Genomic DNA, 21049 nt, shown 5'->3' on the forward strand with positions numbered 1-21049 from the left:
TAGGAGAGCCCACGTTTGCCAACAATGAAGGTCAGACCGAATGAGTGGGGAGGGTGTGGTAAACGCAGACAAGCAGAACGCATCGTGTGATAGGCCAGCACTGGTCCTCTACGTCTCGTTATAACAGGATTCCACTGTAGTTCTATTATGCTTACGTCAGCCCGCCTCTGTGGTGTACAGCATGTCCACGTCTTCGTAAACATAACCATTGAAAATAGCTCTTAGAACACGAGCCGACATTTTCGTATGGTTTTGGTTGGGTTCTAGTAAGAGTGTTACAGCATCTGCGACACAGATAGGTCATAAATGTGTCGAAACTTAGAGATAAGTCAAAACAGTAGCATACAAAGTAAAGATGGAAGAGAGGTGAGGGTAATATTGTGTGTTTCATTTGAAAGTAGGAGCAAACCACACTAGAGCACTCGTCAACCTCCCACTTTTCGTATGGCCAAAGTATTCCAACTCACACTAACACAAAAATGTTGAACAAGGGCACAGCAGATCCGATCCTGTTGTGGTTACACAGAGCAGCCTAGTCACTCATCATTGTATACTGCACTCACCCAAAGACAGCTTATCCCACCACGAAAGTGAGTTAAGGAAACCCCTCTTAGTAAACGGGCCTTTACGAGAGCGAATATCATTTGCCATATCAAGGACTACCTGTCTTTGAAACGCCTGTACACCTGCATCCGGCTGTAGGTTTTCAAACAGCACGCATCTGTAGTCTACGCTTTTGAAGAGCTCCTCCAGCTTTCCCGTTTGTCGCATACACCACTGTTGAAATGCCCCAGGCCCTGAGCCACATTTTAATTCAAAATCACGGCCATGGGTGAAAAGCACTGCAGTCCGTTCCAGCATGTATTTAGCATAACCTTTCTTCGTCAAGTCCTGTACCACTCCGACCTCATCCCCAATATATTTACCTCCAAAGGGCAGAACCAGAAGGAACAAGTGTATTTCTTCTTCGGGGCAGCGAGACAGTGCTTGGTACACGTATTCCATGGCCAAGCGTACTTCCCCTGAAGTGTTGACGCGACCAGATGTGTCAGTGTTGTTCCTCATTCCTGGTGTGTCCACAATAGTGACTGTGTAGTTGTTGATCTTCTTTTCGTCCGAGTCAACGGCCTGAGTTGCTGAGCTTGCTGAATCCGGACAATAGAAGGGGGTATCGCCCACGATGCTGTTTCCAGTGGAACTTTTGCCATTGCCAGTCTTGCCCATCAAATAGATGTTGAGCTGTCTGCTCATAGTGGCAGTGCGGAGGGGCTGAGGAAGAAAAGTCCAGACCGTCTGATGTCGTTAACCAAAGGCGAACCCAGCGTTTGAGGAACTTGACAATACTTTTCTTCGGTCGCTTTTATCAACGGGTCAGAACTGATGTTAAAATGCGTTTCTTTCAACACCATACAATGGGTAAAATAGAAAAATATAGCCTACAAACGAAGAGATATGTTTTTTATTTTTAACTCTTTCACTACCGGGGGGGGGGGGGGGGGAGTGTCTTCACTTGGACCTGGCTCTATCTGTGACCTATTTTCTGATTCTGCCTACCGTCGGATAATTTACGCTGCAATTGATGAATAAGTAAATAGCCTAAGAAACCGTGTGAACGATGTCTAGGTTTGCTTTGTTTTTATTTGTTTTAGTCAAAGTTTGATGGCTCTTGCAACACTATAAGGTCATATATGTGCCGAATATAAGAAGTGTTGCAAAAGAGTAATAAACATAAAAAGGAGGTGAGATAAGGATGAGTGATATTTGATAGGGAAGCCAAATACACCAGAGCACCTGCCAATCATGCACTTTTAGTCTAATACATAAAGCTGTGTTTGAAAAACTGCTGTCTGAATAGTTTTGAAAAGAGTGTTGTTATACTGATAACTGTTCAGACACTACCAATGACCGTATTATGCTACATATAACAAGGCACAATGAATTCCATTTCATGCATCAACAGAACAAGGCCGAGAATTCATATTTGACGTGTTTCAATGCCTTGACACTGTGGTGTGTTCGTTAACCCAAACACGAATGTTATGGGAAAATGTATCAATGTAACCAGACCTTGCTGGCTTCAGCTCTGATTAGAACTACACTGGAATCCGCTTAAACCGAAATCTGGGGAACCGCCAACGTTTTCGTTTCCGAGAGATTTTTCAAATAGCGAAAAATAAAACAAAATAATTTCTTTACAAATCGGGTTCACTTGGGTTCGTTTTCAGGAATAACTGTGTTCTGTTTGAGCGGATTCCACTGCACGTGTACTACATAATCACATGGATTCGATTCCACGATGTTCCACTCAGCTGGCCTAGTCCTTGACCGTTAAGTCGAAGTTCCTATGTCTAAAAATGATCTGACTGTGTAGACATCGGGGGTAAAAACACAACGTTTTCATAACAATAACAGATTGATATTAATAATAATAATAATAATAATAATAATAATAATAATAATAATAATAATAATAATAATAGACAGCATTTGTATAGCGCTGAAAAGCAAGCTCTATGAGCTTCACAATCTATACTATTACCCCAAGAGACCTCAGGGCATTCTGAAACAACCTCAACTTCCTGGGAAGTATACAGTTCGAGTGGCCATTTATTATAGGCGTTAAAACACTAACATACCGACAAGATCTTTTTCCTGTTTATGGCCGGTACCCATTCCCACTTGGGTGAAGTGAGGAAAAATTCGTGTAAAGTGCCTTTCCCAAGGACACAACGTCGGGCCCGCGGCTCGAACCACCAGAACCCACAACTTCACGATTGCGAGTCTGGTGGCCTGACCACTAGGCCACCGACGCCAAAGATTACAATCATAGATGTAAGAACACTTTCGGACATGCAAAATGATGGTGTCGATTTACAAAATGAATCTGGATCAATATCTATACAGTGGGCCCCGGCTATAGATACATAACATAACCGCCGGGACAGACATGATACCCCTGTTATTGCCGAACTTTGTTATAGACGAGGATAACTTTTACATACGCTGTAACTGATTATTAACACATAGAATAGTTTGTATTGCACAGATTGTCCACTACCATTCCATCAGTTGTTTCTGTTTCTCCTTTCTTTTCTGTTGGCATTATTTGCTCCTCATCCGTATCTTTCTTTTTTTCTACTACGTGTACTCTAGTCTCATTGAAGTTCACTAAACATCATTTTAGACGCACAGGAAGCCTGATGAAAAAAAATAATTACATTAATTTAACGCACACTATTATGCATGCTGAACAGCAGGCTCTATGCGCTTTACAACTACATGTATTCGTAATCAATAAACAGTTACGGCAGTTGGAAAAAGGAACACTCATGATTCTGCAGTAGATCAAGCGCCCAGTGCTTACTTTTCGTGGGTGGTTGGCGAGTGCTCTGGTGTGGCTTGCTCCTTCTTTCCTATCAAACATCTATCGTCCTTATCTCCCCTTCTTCTTTTTTATGTTTGTTACTCTCCTGTAACACCTCTAATCCGCTGGTGCTCATATGACCTTATGCAGTTGCGAGTGCGTAAAACTCTTACTAAAACTAAACTAAAACTAAAAGCTTACTTTTCAATCATGTTCCCCTTACAAGTATCGCCACCCCGCGGGGAGACAACGAGAAATGTAACGATGTGGTGTTAGACCGAGGTCACGTTCAGATACTCTAGTCACTGATTTTGTTTGTTTTTGTAAAGTGTTTTACGGCGCTCGCAACTGCATAAGGTCATATGAGCGCGCGGGACACACCTAATATTTTCAGTTAGTAGGACATTTTGAATTTTGCCCGGGTGGCGGCCGAAGCCTACTCTTATCGAGTTTAGACCACCAAGGGATCTTTAATGTGCGCAACTTGCACACGGGCCCTCCGAGATTTTTTCGCCCTTGTCCGAGAAGGCTAGGTGTAGATCTTTCCCTACCAGAAGATCAGGGGTGTGGCAGAAAGACAGCAGTAAGGAGGAGCCAAGGAGTAACAGTAGAAAGGCTGCAGAAAGAGTCAGGAGCCCAGAGGAGGGTGCAAAGGAGGTGAGGGGGTGGGGGCAGAAAGTGGAAATGAAAGCAGACAACAGAACATTGCTAGAGAGCAGGAAAGGAGGTGAAAGGAGACAATTTTAGAGAAGAAAATGTTTCGGTCGCTACCCGGATTCGAACCCGGGACCTTTGAATGAGAGGCCAACACCTTAATCTCTAGGCCACGAGAGCCCCCAGTCACTGATTTGAAATCTAGATTAACACCAAAGTGCAATAAGCTCACCCCTTCCCTATATACATGGTATGACAGTTCATAAAGTATGTACACAATCTGCAGCATCGGCTTATACACCCGCCCCCCCCCCCCTTAGGCGGTGCTACTCACTGAAGTGTCTTTAGGCTATTTCCAAAGTGAGGGACATTAACATCTCGAGTTCTTTTGCACAGAAGAATTGTAATCGTAAATGGGCTAATTCATCAATGCCATGCTCATAACTGGCTGATCTGCAACAGGGAACTGCTTCTTTTTCTATCCTAATCCTTACTATAGTCATTTTCCTTTACTTCTTTTATAATATAAATGCATATTATGTTGGTCACACTCTTGGGACCCGCTATTTCCGCGGTGCCTTGATAGTGGAAGCAGACTTTGTGCTGTTGAAACTAGAGAGGTGAGTAGAGTAAGACTGATTCCCAGTAACGACTTCTCTGTTGACATCCACCCCTTGGCGCTCATATGACCTTATGCAGCTGCGAACGCCGTAAAACCTCTACTTAAACTAAAACAAAGCATCGGATAAGGCCTCTTGTGGGTCAAGTAGTTACAGTACGCCATAGAGGTGGTTTTGCTTTATTCATTTTCTTTCTGCTTCTTTGTACGTTTGTTTTAGGATTTTGCCAAAGGTTGGACCACTGTTATAGCCGAGCACGCCTATTTCGAATGGCTGCTAAAAACAAAGGTATTAAAATTATACATCATAACAGCTCAGGTTAGGAGAACTATTTAAAGTCTGCCACACCCTAAATCTTGTTATTACCGAGACTGTAACTAGTGGGGTCCATTGTATACCGTCGACTTACATAATATTGGGTTATTTGTAACGTACATGATAAGTACTATTTTACAAAAAACATGTAGAAAAACATGGTGAACTCACTATGAGAAAAGAATTAATTTTTTTTCTTTAGCAGCTGATGGAGTAGGAGGAGAAGAATCCACAAAACAGAGCTTATTGGTTGTTAATTCCATCTGGCCTTATGCATGTTGACATCTGCGTCGGGAACAATGGGGGTTCTTCAAAATGGGAAAAGCTGTCTGCACATAGATATCAGCATAAGATAGAAGATTATACGAGTACATGTCAACATAAAACAAAAGAAAAGCCTTATTAATAATAATATTATTGTGCATTAGGTCTTCACAAACATTTATTGCTTATGAGACTGAGATAAAGTTGCCTATCTATGGACCAGCGAGTCAAAGTACTTCACAAAGCTGTTTAAAATCGCATGTGTTTTCGTTATAATATAAAAGTCCAATTTCTTATCAAAAATTACAATGGGACATTCGTAAAGCCAAAATTCAGGATTAACTAGGAAGAATGGAACCCCGGTTTCTACTGGCTCTCTACAGCTGTTTGGAAGTCGCCTTTGATAGGATTAGGTTTTATTTCTTGATTACTGATATTACCCTCTTGCTATGCTGTCTTACTTTTTACAGGCTACAAATGACCGTTGCAGTACCGCCCCCCCCTCCCCTCTCCCAGGCAATCAAAGATCTTGTCAAGAAGGACGGTTGTTCTTCTTTTTTCCCTCTGTTCTTTCTGCCTCTGTTTCGCTTTACTCCTGTACTAATGCTTATGGCTGTTCTCATGCCTACACAGTGCTTCTTTTTACCTAACTCAAACCTCCGGAATGCTACTACATGTCCAATGTATAATTGATACTGCTTACTAACATTCGCTGTCAACAGATTATGTGATTCTTCTTTTGCTTGGTTGACATCTCCAGAAAAAACAGCAATCCGCTTTTCGTTCCAATCAAAGTGACTGAGTACATTATAAAGTCAGACTGGAATAATATGTTTTGTATACGAGAGCTCATTCATAATGTTTGTATTGAACACTTGAACGGGCCTTTTTCAGAAGATATTATGAAGGGAAACGTCAGCAGTGGCCTGAGAACACCGATACTAAAAACAGAAGTAATAAAGAAAAAGTACGGCAAGAAAAACAAAAAGGCGACCGACACCAATATGAACAGAAGATGATTTGTAGAAATCCACGACCCTCTTCCCATCTTAAACATTCAGTGACAACAAAAGAGATTGTCGAAGAAGCGTCGTCTTTTTTAAGTCTGCAGCGGTGAATTTCTTGGTCATCGTCGAGACAGTTTCGAGTAGTTTCCCCCTTTGTTCAGCAGCTGTTTCTGCAGTGCAGGTTACGTTATCAAACAGAAAATATCTGCCTTGACACATGTCAAACAGTTTTCTCATATCGGCCATTTGGGAGACCACCCAGTCCTCAAAAGGAGTGGATCCATGTTTCAGTCGATAGTATGCTCCGTAAGTGAATACGACAATGACATGTTTAGCAAAGAACCCTGGGTCAAAAGTCTCTAAATAATGGAGTACTTTTTGTTCACTATCAGTTAAACAAAAAGGAGCTCTGTAACGAAAAACTATAACAAAGGCATTGATGCCGTCAGCGCTGATGTTGATAGCCTTTTCAATGAAGTCAAACATCATTATTGTGTCTTGTACATCATCTGCAGGACAAGTGTTGAAAAGTCCGGGAGAGTCAATGACGTCTACTTCACTGACACCATCAGCTGAAGTACAGCTGCCAGTCTTGAATACGTCAGCAGTGTTTGCTGAGTCCGTAGGATTGGTGCTTCTGTTGAGGATATTCGAAGCTGTGGCTGTCTTCCCATCGCCAACTTTCCCGAGAAGCATTATGGTTGAGGGCTTTTTGGAGAGAAACCGATCTGAAACATCAGAAGTCAATACACATCTCACCTACGCTTTATCTACGGTGTTGGAGTGACAGGCTGTTACAAAGAATACACAAATAAATCCTGACGGGACCAACTGGACTTGAACAATTTACAAATTATAGAGTAGAGAGTAGAGAGTAGAGAGGAACATTAGTGCCGGTGATAAACTATTTTTCAACCCAAAGTTGACTGCAAAATTCCGAAATCATTACTGTAACTTAACATTACGTTGTTGTGAATTTAAAACAAGATTGTGTGTGTGTGTGTGTGTGTGTGTGTGTGTGTGTGTGTGTGTGTGTGTGTGTGTGTGTGTGTGTGTGTGTGTGTGTGTCTGAGGTGTGTGTGTGTGTGTGTGTGTAAATGTACTGCCCTTTGTTGCAAAGTTTTTAGCCAAATTAAGAATTTGTGTGAGTGTGTGCGAGGGGCCGGGATGAGTGTGTGTGTGGGGAAGGGGGGGGGGGGGGTACAGAGTACACGACTTTGAAACAAATAACACTAGAGAGTAGAATCTATATTATCTCGGATGAAATCGTCAGAAGGATAAACAGCCCAATAATTCCGTGACGTAATTATCAAACACACATCATTTCTCGGTTTGGCCGTAGTTACTATTCTGTATTGTTTTACTCCAGTGCTCTTGGGGCTAACGTTGAAAAAAAAGTTGAAATCTTGTCTAAATTAAACATATTTTTCTTGTGTCCAGATTGTGCCCCCAAAAAAATAAAAATTGGTATCAAACTCAACATAATTTTGTAATGTGGCACAGACCGTGGCCACGCACAGACTCAAACATGGGAAGCAAAGACCGGAAGAAAGCTTCCTGAATTTTATGAAAGATCTGAATATAATAATTATGGACTTTGAGTACCTGCACAGTGATGATCTTTTGGAGGACAACATCATTGATGGAGTCAAAGACAAAAGAACTTCAGGAGAAACTTTTAGATAGAGGGAACAACTAACTTTACAGAAAGCTTCGGAAATTGGGCAACAATTCGAGCACTCACAAACTCGGATAAAGATGAGGCGTGATGAACAAAGCAGTGCTGTCGCACAAGTAAAGACAAAGTTTGAAAAGTAAATGCAGACAAAGTTTAGATCTAGATCTAGTCATAAACAGTGTTCAAGATGTGGCAAGGGTAGCACATGTGGTCATTGTTGTGCCAAAGCTACAAAAGGCACCTACTGTGGTAAACAAGGGCGTCGGAAGCCTATGTGTAGGTTCAGACAGAAATCAGTTCATAGAATTGAAGAAAGTGACACAGAACTAGAACTTTCTTGAAGTACAGTCACTAAACACAGAACTGAAATCAAACAAAATAGGACAGATGGATAGAAACTCTGCAAATAGGAATGAAGAAAATTCCATTCCGAGTTGATACCGGTGCTAAATGCAATATCATCCAGTGGGACCACTATAAACACTTACAAGAAGAGCAAAGGTTGTACAGCAGCAAAAAGGTGGCGAAAACATTTTCAAACAACATAATCAAACCAGTGGGAGCCACAGAGATGACCGGCAAGAGGAGACACACCACACGATATATACAGTTCCAAATAGTCAACGTTGAGGGAGTGAAAACATTCCGTCAGGAGATGATGCAGAAGCACTGGGCATTATCAACAAGGTTCATACACTGAAAGAGAAAAGCAAGACAGCTTTGGAAGATTCCCTGAACTGTTAGAAACTACAGGTGTACTACCAGGTGATTATGATATCAAACTAGATGAGCATGCTAAAGGAGTTATTCATCCGTGAAGCTCTGAACATGAAACTCAAAGAAACTTCGAAAGAGGTGGAAAAGAGGGACAAGTAGAAACTGTTAATGAACCTATTGAGTGGGTCAGTTCCATGGTTGTCCGGGTGAAGAAGGACAAGGTCAGAATTTGCCTAGATCCAAGAGATTTAAAACAAGTCATCAAGAGGATACATCACCCTATGAGGACTGTGGATGATATCGTCAAAGAAATTGGTGGAGCTACAGTTTTCCCAAAGTTAGATGCCAAAAGTGGGTTTCCACAAATAAAACTGGACAATCAATCCTCACAACTGACAAATTTCAATATTCCTTTTGGAAGATACAAGTGGTTGAGATTACCATTTGGACTGAAATGCAGTCCAGAGATATTTCAGAGAGTTATGGGTGACATGCTATAGTGCATAAATGAAGCCTCCGCAGTTATTGACGACATACTTGTCCCAGGAAGAGACATGAAAAAGCATGACAAAATCCTGAAACAAGTCTTGAAAAGGGCTACAGAATATATTCTCAAACTGAATCTCTACAAGCTAGACGCCAGGAAGTCTTCAGTCAAGTATTGTGGGCACGTTATCTGTGCACAAGGACTAAAACCAGACCCTGAGAAAATAGAGGCAGTGATGGAAATGCCTAGACCAGAAAACAAAGAAAGTCTGAGGAGATTTCTTGGTTTTGTCAACTATTTGGAACAATTCATAACCAATCTCACCAAAGTAGACGAACCACTGAGAGCACTGTTAGACATTGGAGCTGTACTCTTACAAGAAAACAAACCGGTTGCATACTCATCAAGAGCATTGACTCTATTGACAGAAACAGAGACGAGATATGGTCAGATAGAGAAAGAAATGTTGGCAGGGAAGATACTGGTTTACACAGATCACAAACCACTAGAGCAAATTTTCAAGAAACCATTGGCAGCAGCACCTATGAGACTTCAACATATGCTTCTAGCCATACAGTGGTCAATAACAAGGGTTTGAAGATAGTTGTACCCAAAAGCTTAAAGAAAGACATGCTCAAACTTATCCACATGAATCACTTAGAATCATAAAGTGCAAGCAGAGAGCAAGAGAGGTGTTCTACTGGCCCTCAATAAACTTTGACATTGAAGAAACAATCAGAAACTGTGAGAAGTGTGCTGAGTTTCCAAACAAATAGACCTCTGAACCACTGAAACCAACACTGTTGCCAGAATTTCCATTCGCAGAGACATCAGTTGACATTATATTGAATTTCAGTAGCATCAGTATCTTAATACAGTGGCCTATTATTCAAGATTCATACAAAGAGAGACACAGAGCAATCTGAGAAATGGTACGGTCATAGAGACACTCAAACATCAGTTCAGTGTACATGGGATTCCAGTAAAAATCAAGTCAGATTCCGGAAATCAATTCACTTCACAAGACTTTCAACATTTCTGCAAAGATTATGGGATAGGTCAAGAGTTGACATCACCTCACTATCAAAGTGCCAATGAAATGGCTGAAAGAGGTGTGCATATACTGAAGAAAATATGGAGCAAAAGCAAAGACAATTATTCGTTAGCAACTCAACACCCAAGGAAGGCTTCAACCTGTCACCTGCACAACTTCTAATTGGTCGTCGGAGTGGCAATCGCAGTAACCTATGAATAAAATAGTCAGACACACCCAAACACCTTCTTTGATTCCAAACGTACTGACCACGTCTCTCCTGCTTTCGAATATGTCAAGGAAGTCAAGAACAGAAATGAGAGAAGTTATAAGTACAAGTAGTATTTGGGCAATCTATTCCCTCTCTGGTACCGCCCAGGCAATTCTGTATCTTTCCTAAGATCGTCTGTCAAGACGCCAAGGGCAACAAGTATAAGGGACAAAAAGAAAAGAACGGGTGGGTCGAAATTCAAATTGTGGGACGAAAATGACAGACACAGACGGACGCTCTATTGAATTTGTGCGACTGTGAGCCTGTGTGGAAACACGATAGCCTTCTAAAAACTGGTGACATTTTAACTTGTCTTTACATGAGCCCTGGTACATACCACAAGAAATGTGGTCTGTCCTCACAACACCCATTCCTTTCAGTCTGACGCTTTTCAACACAGAAAAAAAATCCCTTTACCAAAATTGCAGCGATACGCACAAAATCTAAACATTCAAAATGTTTTGACGGGTTTAAATAACTGCTACTGAGAAAGTAAGATAACAAGATACATGTTTGAGTTACATATGAATCAAAATACGAGATGCGCATAGTCTGTGATATAATAGTAGGAGAATCATGTCACCTGTAGCTTGGCTTCCAAGAGGGAAGTCTCTTTAGCTCGAACTGAAGTTTGACCCCATAGTTGTCGGGTTTGATAATTTCGCCACTTTCAATATGTACGTATATACAAATATTATTATTATGTGTGTGTGTATGTGTGTGTGTGTGTGTATGTGCGTGTTCGTATGCATGTGTGCGTGTGTGTGTATGTGTGTGTGTGTGTGTGTGCGTGTGTGTGTGTGTGTATGTGTGTGTGCGTGTGTGTGTGTGTGTGTGTGTGTGTGTGTGTGTGTGTATGCGTGTGTGTGTGCGGGTGCGAGTGTGCGTGTGCCCTGCGCGCATGTGCCCTGCGCGCATGTGCCCTGCGCGGGTGCATTTTATAGTACAAAATCATTTCTGAACAACCTGTTAAAATTTTTTTTAGATAGCTTCAGCATTTGTGAGATCATGTTAATATTGCCAGGTAAGGCGAAGAAACAAAGTTTTGAGAAAAATGGCTTTAAAGTTTCCATTAGATCTGGATATAATATAGGAGCATAATATATTATATTAAACATTTGTGCCTACACATGAACAGGAAGACGGGCCTATCAATCAGACTAATTAACAGAAAGTATTTAATTGATCATATTGCGAACTGCCTAAAAGGTAAGCTTAAGTGACGAGAATTTTGAAAAACAGATACAAACGCCATCTCTTTGATTTCAGTGACACCTCGTATTTCTTAAGCTTTTACATCTTGACAAGCCAGGACGACAGACAGAATCCAAACAACGCTAGAAATAGTAAATAAAGAAAATTATAGCAAATGCCAACAAACAGAGCATGACACAGATGGCGAGACAAAGCATTGAAAACCATGACGAACTACGTATAAATCTTGGGACAAAATCCTTCCAAGACGCCCCAAGATCCGACAAATGTTTATCGCGCTGAGGCTTTGTCTTCTCGTAGTTTTCCGTTGTAAATTTCTTCGTCATCCTCGAGACAGTTTCGAGTAGTTTCCCCCTTTGTTCAGCATCTGTTTCTGCAGTGCAGGTTACGTTATCAAACAGCAAACATCTGCCTTGACACATGTCAAACAGTTTTCTCAAATCGGCCATTTGGGAGACCACCCAATCCTCAAAAGGAGCGGATCCATGTTTCAGTCGATAGTCTCCTCCGTTAGTGAATATGACAATGACATGGTTGGCAAAGAACTTTTGTCCAAAAGCCTGCTCTAAATTACGGACTACTTTTTGCTCGTCATCAGTATAACGAGTACCGAAGCGAAAAACTATGACAAAGGCGTTGATGCCCTCAGCGTTGATGTTCACAGCCTTTTCAATGTGGTCAAACATCCTTGTTGTGTCTTGTACATCATCAACGGGGTAGGTCTTGAAAAGTCCGGGAGAGTCAATGACGTCTACTTTACTGACACCATCAGCTGAGGTACAGCTGCCAGTCTTGAATACGTCTGTGGTTGTTTCGTCCATGCTATAACTGAAGCGTCTCTGAATGATACTTGAAGCTGTGGCTGTCTTCCCGTGGCCAACTTTCCCGAGAAGCATTATCGTTGAGGCCCAGGGCATCGTGATAATAGACATCTGAAACATCCAGAAGTCAATATTCTAGCTACGGCGTTGTATTGGCGAGATGATAGAGAGGGTACACTAATAAATTCTGAGGGGACCCACAGGAATTGCCCAATCTAGTTAGAGTACTTATTTACTCGGAGTTGCCCTGGTTTGCTGCCTATAGTAGTGTGCAAAATTTTTGAGAGTTGCATTATGATAATGAGTTTGATGTCTGAAGTCCCGATAACTGCAACATCCAGGATTCAAATTTTCCCAGGTTGCAGGTGTGAGATTTGCAAAATTATCCCCCGAAAACAGTACAGTGTGGGAGTGGACTGTGAAGACTGGGGCCGCAGCAAGAGCATTATCCATAAATAGACAGCAAGAGAAAACGGCAGTCACACGTTCTATTACATTAGGGTGCTCAATGACACTATAATTTTACATAACGTAACATTTTAGAGGGGAAATGGGCATGATAAAAGTAGAACAAGAAGAGACAACATTTTATAATATTATATAAACAACCCCCCCCCCCCCAAATGTCTCGAAATCACCAAAATGTGACTCCATCGTTACTACCACTCCCCCCCCCTCCCTTCCCCCCCCCCCCCCCCAACCCCGGCTGTATCCGTCCCTCCGAAACAAAGCAGTCTTCATTTGGACAACCAATTATTTTCCGCTGTGGCGTGGGATGAAAATAGTGTCGCTATTTTTGACATTAAATTCCGTATTCACACAAGAGATTTAACTCCAAATCTCCAAAGTGATGGGATACAGCTGAAAGAAAGTTGAGCTATAAGCCCGGGATTGAAGTACATGGAGAGCTCTTGGTCGAGGCCCATACTCCAGTACAGGTTGAGAGAGGCTACTTTTGTAGCAGCTGCTGTTTATGATAATGATGATGATGATGATGATGATGATGATGATGATGATGATGATGATGATGATGATGATGATGATGATGATGATGATGATGATAATGATGAAGTGATCCTTTGCAATGATACGACAAGATATAGGAAAAGGTTCAGCCGACACCTCCATTCTTAAGATAAGTTACCATCATCGTGCAGGACGTCATTGATACCGCCACGCTGGACCCGCAGACAGTGGAGACCCCGGGTGTGCATAGTAAATCAAGCAGGTTGGGGGGGGGGGGGGGGCTACACTCCCAAAGTCAAAATTCGGCTCAAAATTATGGAATTTGAGCTGTAGGCATTTTTAGCTTCCTCAGCTTCTCCTACAACTATTTCATCGCATACGAACCCCTAAAACCGTATTTTTTCCCATACCAGGCATGTTTATCACCGACGTTTCCTCATAAAGTCAGTATTCTATTTTTCTTTATCGGCCGTTTTTTCAAAACGCGACTTTTTGCTCTATACTTTTTTGAATATCTCCACCATTTTTCATACAATCTTCATGAAATTTTCACAGAATGAAGAAAAGATTTAAAACTAAATATTTGTCTGCTGAATTTTTTTATATATATAATGGATTTTTGTTGGTGGTGTCTGGAGTGTGGATTTTCCCGGATATTTTGCAAACTTGAATGCTACCTCAGGAAAAAATTCATAAAAAATTTTCTAATTCGTTTAGGAAAAAAACAACAGACAAATTTTTAAATCTAATGTTTGTGAACATGCATACAAAAAAACCCAAAAAACAAACAATCAATTTCCATGAGTGATGAGTGCGATATTCATTACGTAAGACATGTCAACAAAATCCAATATGGCCACCGTATCCATGGAAACAAATTTGTTTTTCTCAAATTTGATAGCAGATTTCAAAACTCCTTACTATGCTAGTTAAATGTGCGAAATTTTGTCAAATTCGGTCCAGTAATAAGCGAGATAGCCTTCAGGTGTAGCCCTCCCCCTTAAAAAATTGAGACTTCAATATGACCAAAATTGTTACTGCATTATTATTTCACTCTAAAGTATGAAAATGTCATACACATTCAAATTTTCTTTTTGTATCAGAGTGAGTCAGGCCGATAAGGTAAAATAAGCAGTTCACTGGTTCAGGACAACTGTTTCTATATTTCAGTTTACTTCAGAATGCTCTTGATACAGAATTTGAAGAAAAAAAAGAAGTTAACGCGATAGAAAATAAGTATAGGCTATGTATAGATCTAATGGTTAGGATAACACTGAACCTTTTCCTATGTTCTGATTTTGAGGGGAAAAATGATTGCTCTAAAAAACAGGCAGGATGAGGCATGGCGAGATCTCCAGAATCCCAGTGGATGACGAGCTCAGGTTTGAACGTATGCTATTGTACAGAGACATTTTTTTCTTTTTTGAGAGTTCTTGAAATCATTCGTAGGTCCCAAATGCGAGGTAGGACCCAAATGCGTGTCAACTTGCCAATCACGTTGCAAATTTGCTGGCAACATCCGGTTTCAAACACAACCTTTTAGCATTCTACCGCTTTCCTCTCGAACGTGCAAAGCGACGCTGCTTTGCAATGACGTCATGCCAATTGTGCATCACCTGTCTCCTTCTTAGCACACCTTATTATATTATAGTGGAGTCAAAACTTCGAGGCGAAACTTATTGTCAAAAATCTCTCCAACTGTAGAACATAGACTCTCCAACCTTTGCATAATGACATATACAAGTATCAATTTGTCTTAACAGATGAATATTTTTAAACCACCTGAGCATTGTATTCTAGAAAATCCCTAACTAAACACTAATAAATAAATTCCAGTCGATATTTTCTACAGATTTTAAAAGGCGTACATCCTGTGAGCTGGGACAATAACACTTTTAAAAAGCAAGTTCGTTTCACTTCTTCTTATCGCGACATTATGCGGATGGAACTCATGTTTTGAGAACATTTAGTACAATTGATAATGCGGAACAAAACTTATTTTTTTACTCCGTTTTTGCGACCATGGATGATAACATTTTACCATTGTTTAAACCAAAACGCACTGGCACCATCGCATTGCTACTGAAGAGGAGAGTGGGTTATACTGTCCTTCACCTCTTTTACTCGTAAGTGTTGTAGTAATATACTCAGAGGCAAAAGAAACGCGAAATTTTCATGGTAGATAAGACTAGGCGTGCACCGGGCATGTTTAGATGCGCACTAGTTGCTGTCTCCGGCATCTTATTTATTTCTACAGCGCGCGCACAGAGCTAAGCTACAGTAGTAGGCTATCATCGTTACCGACTTTTGACGTCATGGACTTCCATGACGCAGTTGTTGTCTGTGCTCTTGTGATTGCACTAAGAAAGAAGAAAAGGAGGAAAAAGCGGCTTTGGGTTCACCCTTTGACCAGAGTCAGAGGAGGTTTTCAAATGGGCATTTTGTCAAACTGCATGAAGATTTGAGAGCATACCCTCCCAAGTTAAAAAGAAAAAACAACTATTATCATATGAGGTCATGTTTTAGGGGACAGTCTTCTTTTCAATAATAGAAATACATTGTTCAAATCCAAATTGGATTGCTATCTTTTTTCTTTTTTTGCGGAAGTGAAACAATGTATTGTGTGTAACATGCGGATAACTTTAGAACGACAGATGTACGCCATAGGCCGATATTTATAGTAACAGCCATCTTGTTTGACGTCATTAAGAGATTCCCACTTTGTTGTCGGTCACGGTGGCAACACGACAGCAAAGCGCAATTGCAGTATTTTTAAAGCCTGTAGCCTACAGTGGCGTGGTGGAGGAGTGGTTAGTGCTCTTGTCTCCCAAGCAGAAAGTCCAGGTTCGAGCCTTGGTTCGGCCACGGTTTTTTTTTCGCCCTCTCCTGCTCACCCACCTGTAATGGGTACCTGACTTCGAGTTGGGGAAGTAAAGGACTAATTTATAAAAATTAAAAAAATTATGTTTTTAAAATCCATCAAAGTCACGACATCGCATGCTCTTTCAGTTATCTTGCATATTTTTTTGAGAATTAAAAAAAAAAATTAGTCCTTTACTTCCCCAGCTCGATGTCAGGCACTCATTACAGGTGGGTGCCCAGGAGAGGGCGAGAAAAAAATCCGTGGCCGAACCGAGGCTCGAACCTGGACTTTCTGCTTTGGAGACATGCGCACTAACCACACGCTCTAAAGGCAGAGACTTTAAAAATACTGCAATAGTGCTTTGCGGTCGTGTCTCCACCCTGAACGAAAACAAAGTGGGAATCCTTCGATGACGTCAAACAAGATGGCTGTTACTATAAATGGCGTACAACTGTCGTTCTAAAGTTATCAGCATGTTTGTGAGTACCTCTGTCAAATAGGTCTCTGTGCATGCTTCGAGCAACTTCAGTTGCGCAGCCGTTTTCTCGCTCCAAAGTAAACATTGAAATAGATAAGCACTGCACTCACAGGCAACTCGGGTTTTTGGAGACTGAAAAGTTTGTGTTTTGTCACAACATTCCGGCAACGCAACTGTTGCTGAAATCTCCTGTGTTGCATACCCAACTGACACACAGCGGGCACAGGCAACCAAACTGTCTCCGGACTTGACAAGGCCGCGCCACTCCCAACATTTTTATAACTCGGCACAACAGAATTGACAGAGGTACACATAATACAATGTTTCACTTCCGCAAGAAAAGAAAATGTAGAGCGATCCAACTTTGATAAAAAGATTTTACTGACAGTTTTCCTCTGTAGAAATGCTGCTCCTCTAGTTGGTGTTTCGATACGTAATTGAGGGTCTCATGAGACGTACAAGTTCCTTAAAACTGCCCCGGGCTTATACGATAATAGTTTAAAAACTTGGGAATCTCCATGCAGCTTGTCAAAATGCCCTTTTAAAAACCTCTGACTGATAAAAGGGTGAACCCAAAACCGCTTTTTCCTTTTCCTCTTGCTAAGTGCAATCACAAGAACACAGACAACAACTGCGTCGTGAAAGTCCATTTTCATAAAAGAACAGGGGAAAAAAGCTTGCTCCGAGGAGTGGTCAGGCGTCTCTCAAACCAGCTCCTCATGGAGACAATTAGCAGGAAGACCCTGAGGTGGACGCTGGAAAGGAGAGATGAGCAGCTATGGACATGTGCCGCCTGCTATGATTCTAGCTCTGGATCCAAGTAATTCCAAGTAAGTCCATGGCGTCAAATGAGGAAGTCAGTAAACGATGATAGCCGACTGTTGCCTGTTAGCTCTGTGCGCGCGGTGTATAGCAACTAAAATTGCCCTGTGCGCGCCTAGCCTGAAGCGCTGGCCAAAGTTTCCATTAGTGAGTATTGTATACAGATTTAATTGGATAATGGTCTGAACCGGCTAGATTTCACCATTCGAACAGAGTAAGGCCCTGATTGGTCACTTATTCATTTTTTTTATTCAGTAGAGGGTTTTACGGCGCTCGCAACTGCATAAGGTCATATGAGCGCCAAGGGGTTGGTGTCAACAGAGAAGTCTTTACAGGGAATCAGACTTGCTCTGCTCACCTCTCTGGCTTCAACAGCACAAAGTCTGCTTCGACTATCAAGGCACCCCGGAAATAGCAGGTCACAAGAGTGTGACAAATATACAAAAGAATTAGAGGAAAACGACAAAAGTAAGGATTAGGAAAGAAAAAGCAGCAGTTCCCTGTTGTAGACCAGGCACAGTTATGAGCGTGACATGGATGAATCAGCCCATTTACTATTTTACTGTGCATGAACGAGAAATGTCCCTCCTTTGGGAATGGCCTAAAGACACTACAGTCAGTGGCACCGCCCCTAGGGTTGCTTGGTCACTTATGCAACAAACAACTAAACAACTATCACAGCTGATGGGTACCCATTTGTCACATCATTCGAGTAGTGAGTCTGTGTTCATAAGGTCACCTAGGCCTGGCCTACTTGTTTGAGGCCTCGGAATATGGAATTCCGTTGGAAACGAAATCAGTTTCAAGATGCTGAGATTTTCATCAGAAAACTATGAGGGGTGTATTTTTTTGGACGACTACTGGCTGGCGAGACTGCTTAATATGTGGCAAAAGTGACAGTGCATGCATCAACCAACCACAGTCTACTGAACCGGTTTCGCACCATAAAAGCAACCAGTGATCTCCCCCGAACTGGAAGACCAAGGGCGACAACTACAGCTTAGGATCGCCTTACGGTGCACCAATGCTGGATGGATCCGTTTCTGACAGCCACCAAGACCATCAGGAACACCATCAGATGAACGGGACGGGCCCCGAGTACCTGAACCGTACGGCAGAGATTGCACTCCACGTGTTCCGGTACAGACAGCCAAGTCGCAGGCCTTGGACCCGCCGTCAGCAACCGTCGTGACCTGCTTCTGTAGGCACAGACTCACGTGAACTGGAGGTACAGACAATGGAGAAGGATACCATTCACCGACAAGCGCGGATTCTGTCTTGATCCGTCAAATGGGTGCATCTGTTTGTGGCGCGTAGACCTGACGTGCTACGTTGATGGCAACGTCGTGGAGAGAGACTCCAGGGGAGGCTCAGGCGTCGTGGTTTAGGGAGCCTTCGCTCTGAATCAAAAAACTTGACCAGTGTTCTTCCAGAAAGTGGGTCATGGACAAGGAAATGGTGTAACTACAGCTCAGCGCTACATTGACCAAGTTCTTCAGCCCAATGTGGTGCCCTTTTTCCAGAGGCGTCTAATTTTATTTTTCCCGCAAGACAACGTGAGAACTCATAATGCCCGCGTAATACAGCAATTCCTGAGGCAGATCGACATCAATCTTTTGCCTTGCCTGGCTCGTTCACCTGACTTAAGTCCCATTCGAGCACGTTCGGGACGCTATTCAGAGGCAGCTTAACCAGCTGCAACCCCCGCCACGGATAGCTCTTCAATTGGCTTCGACTATCGGCCAGGTATGGGTACAGATCCCAGGTCGACAAATAAACACTCACATAAATTCTCTGGGTCGAATATGCACAGCTGTAATTGCAGCCAACGGAGGTCACTACGTTACTCTCAATATGCCCCGAGGTCAAAGTTACAGAAATAACAAAGGAAGGCAAAAACTACAGTAACACAGCCACCTATTGGCACTCTCTTGGCTGAGTAAATTGGACGAATTAGACTTTCATCTGCTCATCACAAACCCGTGTTGCTGTTAAGTGTAATGTATTTTATTCGTGCTTTAATTATTCGCGTTTCTTTTGCCCCTGAGTATATATTGAGAGTTGTTTGTGATAATCTGTTTAAATTGTTTGACGAATCGCACATTTCTACCGGTATCAAATAAAGCCAAGAATGACGTCATCAAAAGCGAGTCATCTACCTGTTGCAGTATACAACTACGATTCCTCCTCGACATCATGCTACTTCTCATCAGACCAGCTATGAAGTATGAGCAGAAATTCTTTACAATTTCATTTGTCATTTGTCAGGAGATCGTATCTATGCGTGGGCTAAAGTTTTACTACTAAAAAGCGTCATGGGTGAGCTGTGGCGTAGGCCACACACTTGAGCAAAATGTGTGTGAGAAACAGGAAATGCTGTAAAGACACTGAACTTCCATTTTCCGTGCGAGGGAGATTTGCATATATGCTTATATATAATATATAAGTTAAGACAAATTGATACAAACTACTGTACAAAGTATCGGTGACATTGAGTCACCCGTTAATGAGATATTTGAGGATAAGTTGCACCACGAATCTTTCTCCACACTGTTGTTCGAAAGTAAACTATTACGAGAACATAAACGTATGGGAATAGAAAGAAACTCAAATGGGACCAGTTTTGTATTTGTATTTGTTGTGGCATAGCTTACTTTGTTCCAAACCCTCTCCCTGATTAAAAACACGCCAACTAACTAAACATTAATTGAATACTTTGACTTGGAAAGAAAACAAATTAAAATTTGCAGGAAAAGACTCACTGCACTTCGACAACACTAAAACACCGCCATAAAACAGTGTCATGAACAAAGTATCCAAACAAAACATAGGCCTACTTTGTATCGTTGAACACTTTGAACTAGGTGGTAGAAATCAACTCTCTGCATGATATAGATGCATCTCATCAATATTACTTTGTATAGTTACAACTGACGTCCACGATCTCGTTTCTCTAGAGCTGCATCTTTCCTCCAAGATGAAGAAAGCTCTTCACCACTTTTCAGACATTCTGCAAAAGTTGCTTGGACTACAACTCCATCGGAGTTTTCTGGTTTTTCAGTGAGTGGTTGTCGGGTGCTCTGGGTATGGTTTGTTCCTTCTTTCCTATCAAATATCTATTGTCTTTATCACTTTTCCTTCTTTTCACTGTACGTTACTCCCGGGTAACTCCTCTAATTTTCGGCACATACGACCTATTTATAAAATTTGTCTTGCAAGTGCCGTATAACTCAGACTAAACCAAAAACTTATTTTTCCGTCGCGTCTGTATCAAAAATGAGAGAATTGAAAAACATGACCCTCTCCAACTCGTCATAAAAGAATTGCTCAGTGCGTTTTCGAACAAAAAATCCTGAGCCAAAGTCAATGTCAGGACTTCAATTTCAATTCTAAATTAATTGTGCTCTGTCGTGCATTGCTAAAATCGGCAATCTCGGCCACTATTATTAGAAAGGAACTGTTTGTTTGGGTCGG

At 41.7% G+C, this 21049-nt stretch overlaps 1 protein-coding gene across 1 annotated transcript in view; it reads right to left on the bottom strand.

Annotated features, from left to right (window-relative positions):
- Positions 1-63: 63 nt before the first annotated feature.
- Positions 64-21049, bottom strand: part of LOC101851489 (GTPase IMAP family member 8) — a 22762-nt gene continuing 1776 nt past the window's right edge. Inside the window, exons 2-4 of the mRNA XM_035968991.1 lie at positions 11840-12557; positions 6273-6952; positions 64-1299 (exon numbers count right to left, since the gene is read on the bottom strand). Coding sequence (XP_035824884.1) covers positions 544-1299; positions 6273-6952; positions 11840-12557 — 2154 coding nt within the window. The 3' untranslated portion in view covers positions 64-543. The remainder of the gene's footprint in view (positions 1300-6272; positions 6953-11839; positions 12558-21049) is intronic.

This window comes from Aplysia californica, unplaced genomic scaffold (assembly GCF_000002075.1).
Source record: "Aplysia californica isolate F4 #8 unplaced genomic scaffold, AplCal3.0 scaffold00103, whole genome shotgun sequence".
NCBI classification, from domain to species: domain Eukaryota; kingdom Metazoa; phylum Mollusca; class Gastropoda; order Aplysiida; family Aplysiidae; genus Aplysia; species Aplysia californica.